At 40.3% G+C, this 7229-nt stretch overlaps 1 protein-coding gene across 4 annotated transcripts; it reads right to left on the reverse strand.

Annotated features, from left to right (window-relative positions):
- Nucleotides 1-753: 753 nt before the first annotated feature.
- OARD1 (O-acyl-ADP-ribose deacylase 1) lies at nt 754-7003 on the reverse strand. 4 transcript variants are annotated; one of them, XM_044674465.1, is made up of 6 exons: nt 6821-6970; nt 5759-5840; nt 5254-5398; nt 3704-3762; nt 3262-3374; nt 754-969 (listed from the first exon to the last, which is right to left on the reverse strand). In XM_044674465.1, the coding sequence occupies exons 2-6, from the start codon at nt 5795-5797 to the stop codon at nt 867-869; spliced, it is 459 nt and encodes a 152-aa protein (XP_044530400.1). In that variant the 5' UTR covers nt 5798-5840; nt 6821-6970; the 3' UTR covers nt 754-866. The 4 variants fall into 4 exon arrangements, with proteins under 4 accessions (XP_044530400.1, XP_044530401.1, XP_044530403.1 ...); XM_044674466.1 differs by having other exon boundaries at nt 6777-6970; XM_044674467.1 differs by lacking the exon at nt 3262-3374 and having other exon boundaries at nt 864-969; nt 6821-7002.
- Nucleotides 7004-7229: the final 226 nt, after the last annotated feature.

Here is a 7229-nt window from a genome sequence, read left to right on the forward strand (position 1 = left end):
GAAGAAGTTAATTTTGTTCATGTCCTTAAAAAGATATTTCTTAGTGTATTATCTAGAACAGAAATGGGGAGACAGCAAAGACTTTCATGTTGCACACTAAGTCTCAAGCAGTCATGGAGAGGGCTCATGAATCTTCATTAATTCCAATTATGTAATTTCTCATGAAAGTGCAATAACCTAGCAACAACCTAGGAATGTAACCGATAACCCTTTCAAGTGCTTTACTTTAATGTGAGACTAAGCTATAGTTCATGAACACAAAATCTCATTTTACAAAACTCAAGAGAAAGCTCTTTATTCTTTTCACTTTATCCAACAGAAGAGAATTCCCCCTGTCAACAACATAAAGCTCAGTTATACAAATTTTTTTTTTTAAAAACATCTTAATTCACCCATCCTAGAATGGCTCTGGCAACACAAAGACAACACTGAACAAGTACACAAATCATGATTTCAGGGGGGGCAAAAATACAAAAAAGAAATGCCAAACCAATTGAAACTTTCATCCTCCCTGAAATTGCTCTTTAAAGAGCAGTCAATGCTGCCACTTAGTGGCCAGCTGAACAAATCAATGTTACATGCCAAAGGGTGTTCGTCCTGTTAAACTACCACCCAGCATTTCCCCAACTAACAACAGATCATCCAACCATCAGCTACTCACCCTTATTTGAACATAACAGCAACATATTTGAAACACCCCAGCCTTCAAAGCCCATCCAAACAACAGCAACTTGAATCTGGCCAGTGTAAGAGATAGACTACTTCAAATAAAACTTTTCCCTGCAATTTAACATCTCTTGTCCCAGTTCTCTGGGATCGGTGGGGGTGAGATGAGAGACATGGACACATCCACAAGGACCATCTTTTCAGAGAGTATATACAGTAATCCTGATGTCTGTGCCCTCAAACACCTCTTCAATCATTGCAGACACTTTCTCCCACTGTAGGCGGTCAAGACCACATCCAATCCTGGAAGAAACAAAAATATCCTTGTTGGGGGTAAATGAGGTACTCAGAGCTAACCCTGCCCACCCCATTCCCTAGTCCCAAACCCTTTCCATGAAGGCTATATTGCACAGCAAACAGAGAAAGAAAAAGTTCTTTGGGGTGGTGGGGAATTTCACACTGTTTGGGTTTCTATTAGGTCAAGAATTTTAAATTCATGTTATCACGAGTCATCTAAGGCTAGCCCTGGACAGTCCCAAAGGCAAACAGCAATTTACAGCTCTTTCCCCAGTATAATGCTGTTTCTCAATCTTTTCCATTCCAAAGCATGTTTTTAGAAAAGACTAAAATTTTCATTGAAAATTAAGAGGGGTGAAGAAGAGAGATTTTCTCTATACTTTCTAATGAAAACTGACCAGCAGTAAGAGGGAGTGTAAGAGCTCTAAAATAACATTTCCGATGATAATAAATCCCAAAGGTATAGGAGAAAAAAGGATGAGCATTGGCTAGGGCCATGTTGGTGAATCAATGGCACATGTGCCAGAGGGGACTGCTCCCTTCCCCCTCTCCATTCTCGGCCAAGAACATTTATCACATCACCTGCCCTTCTACTCAGCAGCCCAATGGGAGCACTTCTTGCCTCTCCTGTCTGGGGTAAGATGGGGGGCTCTCATGCAACGTGAGGGTTGCAGTTTGGTTATGTGGTCTCTAAAAGGTTTGCCATCGCTGGGCTAGGGTCTCTTCAGGTACAAAGCTTATCTGCCTAAAATACAGTAAGTTTTGTGGAAATAATGTCTTATACAATTAGATTGTATAAGACAAATAATTGTCTTATACAATCTAACTAGTTAGAGCACTTGGTTTCTACCTTGAAAATACTACTAGCTCAATTTCTACTCAATTCATAGTGTTGTGTAGGGGAAAAAACACTGGTTTTACCGTCAGAAACCTGGGTTCTAATAGCTACCACTCTTAAGCCTTAGTTTCAATTATGAAAGGAGAAAAATGCAAGTGTGGCTTACTTCATACAGCTGTTAAGAGAAAAGTACTCTGTAATTACAGCTTTAAAGGGCTAATAAAATGCTTTATTATTATAAATCAATAGCTTCATTATAAGCAGCTAAGTCAGAAAAGGATATTATTCTCTGAGGAGACATTTGAATTTGTTTACAAATCATACTCCCTGACATTTTCTTGATACTTTCTTTCCATTTGAAGGAAGGCATTCTCTACTTTATTGATTCTTATCAATCCTAGAGGCAGGTAGAGATCTGGCATCATCAATGCTCATTTTACAAAAGAGAAAAGTGATGATGGCTTAATTCAGTCACTGGTAAGTTAGCCACAAATGGGCCCAGATTTTAAGTCACTAGTCCAAACTATTACTAGAAGAAAAAATAAAAGACCATCACTATACCCTGGTACCCAAATGATTTGGACATGAAGAAGGGGAATTGATTAGAGCTTCCTAACAGATGGAAGGAATTTAAAGGAAGAAGAATACTAAAATCCCAATATGACTCCCAAAAGCTGCACTTGCATCAGAACAGTTATAGAATCATAGTACCAGCATACTAATGAATTTTCTGAGATACAATGGCCTATATTCTATTTTACTACTTTGGGGCCAAATGCTTAACACCTGGATGTTAACATCTGAAGTCCAAACAGTCCAGATTTTGTTCCTAAGCTCATATGACTTTAGGAGTTAAAGCACTAACTTTTAAACACTATGCGTGAAATTGGTATTTGACAAAAATTGAGTGAACTGTTCCAGTCTATGTAGTACAGGGAAGAACAGTTGCCTATTTCATCATCATTATCCAAAAATGGAAGTGGATTTCTAATTACACTGGCATAGGGATCATTCTCCATGAAAAAACTTTCTCTATCAATGTGGTTCAATAAGTTCTGAGAATTGCCTAGTGCACTGAAAAGCTAAGTGACTTGCCAGGACCACACACACTGTATGTGTCATAGGTGAAACTTAAACTCAGAGCACCCTGGCTTTGAGGCCAGCTTCCTTTACACTAAGTTTTAATGCTTCTCTCAGCTAACCATTATCACATTATCATGGACAACACACTTTTACTATTCAGTGTGAATAAGCTGGACAATGGGCATGACTTACACTTACCCAAAGTCTCATTTCTGAATTGAAGACTGAAAATAATAAAATCAATATTTAAGTCCATAAATATGTGGAAAATTAGACCACATATTATAACCTTGGAGGTAGCAGAATACATTAATATCCTTTATGTTCCCAAATTAATGAATGATGAAATTTTAATTCTGAACCCCAGAATTCCTTACCTAGGCATGGAGAGGTCAGTGACCCCATTCTTCAGACAATGGGTTTTCATGGCCTCTAAACTCTTTTGCAAGTTCTCATAAGTTGGCTTGTGAGAAGCCCTCTTCTTTGTAATCTAAGCACAAAGGGAAGATTTAGGCTCTTATTAGCCAAAGTGACATGGAGTTAAAGGCCAATAATATATTATAATCGTCCAGCAATAAAATGTTTGTTTCACCTGAAGGTCATGTGTCAGATATTCTCTGTACAATATTCTTCTGAATTTTGTGATATATGTGGCTTAAAAATTTTATTAAAATTATCATATGCAAGATTCCAGTAGTCAGGGTGTTCCTTGTCCATTACATCAATTAGAAATTTTCTACTCCAAAAAGACAACCACACATTCAGTCAACACTAAAACTAAAACACTAAAAGCACACTAAAAGGCTAATTTCCTCTTACCAGGTAGTATATATATCTTTCATCTCTCTTTAGCACTGCCACTTCTCCAGATTTCTTTTCTTTAAAAAAAGAAAAAGAAAAAAAGAGGCAAGTATTTAATATAGAAGAAAACTCAAACCCTACTCTTCATTAAGTTCATTAATATAAGTTCTCTTTATAGAAATGAATTAGGAAAGCTTTCTGACTCAATACTAAGTAAGATTCTATTCCTTCTTCATTTCATGAACAAACAAGTTTTTCCCATCTAGTCTCCTTAATATCTTGTCCTTCCCTTCTACTGTCATCTACCTCTGGCCCCTTCCCATTATCAATTTGCCAATACCTAATTCCCACTTTGCTCTTCCTCTTTAACTTTCTACAAACCTAAGTTTCAAAATAATAAGAACAAAAAAATTTTCAGTTACAAAAAAATCTATCTATAGTGCTGTATTTGTATATTTTTCATTTCTCAAAACATTATCCTTTATGAACCACATTTACTTATTTACTCAATAACTGCTAAGTAACTATAATAGTTAAGGCATTAGGTATTTTAGAAACTATAGTGATACAATGATGTATATACATAATCCTCTATTGTCTAGGAGCTTAAAAGTTTATTAAGGTGGAGTCAGGATGACCTAGGTTAAAATCTGGCTTCCGAAACTTCCTAGCTGTGTGATCCTGGGCAAATCACTTAACCTCAATTACCTAGCCTTTACCAATCTTCTTTCTCTGCATCAATACTAATAAGTATCGATGTTAAGAATGAAGGTAAGAGTTAAAAAAAAGAGAAAAAATCTATTGGGGAAAACAACAAATACTAAGCCAGAAATATAGGTGTATTAAGTTCTAGATAAAAATGCTACAGATCAAAGGACAGAAAGATCTTTTGGCTAGCTTAAACCAGGAAAGCTTCACAGAAGGACTGGAATTTGAGCTGGGCCTTGAAAGACAGGGAGGATTTCACCAGGTTTCAAAGGGAATGGCATGAGCAAAGATGCAGTGTTTGAAAAATGCAAGGCATGTTCAGTAAACAGAAAATAGACCAGTGTGATCAAATAAAGGTTATTCCAGGAGAGGAATGGGATATGTAGCATGGTAGAGTTAATGGTCAGCTTTGGAGTACAAAAGATCTAGTTTTAAGTCCTGTTTCTAACACATACTGGTTATATGGCTATGAACAAAAGCTCAGCATCCCCAAAAAATTTTCCAGAAGAAAATTCGCAAAGGTGGTGAGGGCCAGAGTATATAAAGCCTTGAACACATAAGATTTTGTGGTGGGCAATTGGGAACCACTTAAAGCTATTGTACACTAAACTACTGAAGGAGGAAATTAGAAGTAAAGTTACAATTAGGAAGATAGTATAACAGCATAACTAGAATAGTAGTATTCAAAATAAAGGGATATATAAAGTCTGAAAAGCTTTCAATAACTGTCTTCCAATCTCCTAGTCAGAAAGGATATCCTTGTGATCATATTTTGGACATAGGCTTCCCTATAGTACTTTAATAAATATTCCTAGTCCACTGAAACCACAAGGTAAGACCTAAACTCTATGTAAACTCACGTTGATTCAAGAGCTCTTGCACCCCTCCAAACTTCTTTTTGAAGAGAACAGCTATCCCAGCACCCATTCGACAATCCTCACTGATGCAGTGTGCCAATGAGTCTGTTTGGGGGCATGCAAAAAGGTCCCCTTTCACATATACAATCTGGAACATACAAGGAGGGGAAGTGAGAGAAAATGGTTTAATAGATATGTAGAAATGCTTGGCTGTTTCTTTTGGCCACTATTCCCCTCTTCTAGGGAGCAACTTTTTTCTTATTGGAATCAAGCATAATCTTTCACAGAGAAAACCTCAAGAGATTAATTCAAAGAGCTGAATGTGAACTGAACCATGAATAAGATGGAAATGATGATCCCTGCCTAAGATTGCATTAGCCTCGCTGGAGTAAATGAGCTAAGGAAAGATAATTCAGTTATGTTGCTTAATTAAAAACAGTGCTTAATGCCTATAACCTCAATTATTCTGAATTTTTATTTGCCAATAAGTCAACAATTTTTTACGCACTCTGTTCTCTCCTGGATCTTCATCAGGGCTGCTGGCCATGATAAGGAGCTGCTATTTCCAGGACTTAACAGTACTTCTTCAGCTAAAGGAATGGAAAAGGAAACCAATTTGCTTAGAGTTAAGCATACACATTATCTGACTCGGATCTCTGTTTTTTACTATATCCATACTTTTTCAGTTTTCTCACCCAAATGTGGCAAAAAACACATCCAGGGCAAAAACTGCAGATACACCAGTCCAGCTCCCCAGCAGCATTCCCACCTCCTTCCCCTTGCTTGAGCCTAGTCCTGTCCCTCCTTTATTCGACTTGGGCTCCTAGAACCAGTTCAAAATCCCCTACGCTGCAATGTGACCTCAATCGAGTTACTTCCCCTTTGGGTCTCAGTTTCCTCAACTGCAAACTAAGAGGCTCCAGCTCCACTTCTACGCTTCCAGCTCCACTTCTACGCTTCTGGCTCCTCCCCACAAGTAGGTCTCTTAGAGGTTTGAGGACCTCCAGAACTGGGTGCTTAACCCCTTTTTTGCTTGAACAGTTTGGTGAAGCCTCTGGACCCCTTCTCAAAATGTTTAAAAATGTGTAAAATAAAATGCATGGTTATAAAAGGAACTAAGTATATTGAAATAAAGACCTAGTCGGCTTTTTTATTTTCCAATCCAAGTTCAAGGACCCTCAGAAATGTATCCATGACCCCGGGTTAAGAACCTTGGATTTAATCAAACTAATTATACATGAAGAGGAAGAGTAGCCCGAGCCACAGAAGGGGCTTGCGACTCAACGACAGCCTGGTCCAGCCCGGGGACAGGGAGCGAGGCGGCTTGACCCCTCCAGTGGGGGGTTCTCTGTTTTCTTTATCGTCCCCCTCCCGCCCCCCGGAGGGGAGGAGTATGAGTTTAGCTCCGCCTCGGCTCCCACTCCGGGAAAACGACCATGGGAACCTGAGAGAAGTTTTTCATGCGGGACCCGGCTCAAGCCCAGAGAGAGGACTGACGCCCCCTTTACCCCCCGCCCTCACCTAACCTGGGGGCGCCACAGGGAGATGGGGGTCCGCGGCCCCAACATACCCGGGTCCCGGGAACCGGCCACCTGCCGCGAAACCCAGGCCTCAGCCCCCGAAGGTAGCTACTTCCGATTCAGCCCGGGTGCTCGCGACCGAGCCAAATCGGACTCGCGGCTGCCCCACAGGGACCTAAAATGGCCTCCCGCGATCCGCTGGGGGAGCGGAAACGGGGCACCTCTATCCAGACCGGAGGGAAGGCTGCGCTCTATGGTGGCGGCCCTTCGAGAACTTCCGGCGGGAGATTTCTCCCGCCGTCAGGCTAAGCATGCGTAATACGAAGAATGGGAACACGCGCGGGACGAATCAGCACTTGCGCGCCAAGCACGGGGGTGTGCTTTCAAGGAGCTGTGGCGAAGATTGGGAGAGAGTGACGGAAAGGGCCGGTGAGCGCTTGCGCAATAGCACCTCCAAGG

Source organism: Gracilinanus agilis, chromosome 4 (genome assembly GCF_016433145.1).
Source record: "Gracilinanus agilis isolate LMUSP501 chromosome 4, AgileGrace, whole genome shotgun sequence".
In the NCBI taxonomy this organism is placed as follows: domain Eukaryota; kingdom Metazoa; phylum Chordata; class Mammalia; order Didelphimorphia; family Didelphidae; genus Gracilinanus; species Gracilinanus agilis.

What these genes read in the sequence shown, in the direction of transcription:
- OARD1 (XM_044674465.1), bottom strand. Translation starts at nt 5,797, where the DNA reads ATGGCCAGCAGCCCTGATGAAGATCCAGGAGAGAACAGA. An exon ending in AAGATCCAGGAGAGAACAGA is followed by an intron (nt 5,399 to 5,758) that starts GTGCGTAAAAAA and finishes TGTATGTTCCAG; the next exon opens with ATTGTATATGTGAAAGGGGA. An exon ending in ACTGACCTCTCCATGCCTAG is followed by an intron (nt 970 to 3,261) that starts GTAAGGAATTCT and finishes TGTTTCTTCCAG; the next exon opens with GATTGGATGTGGTCTTGACC.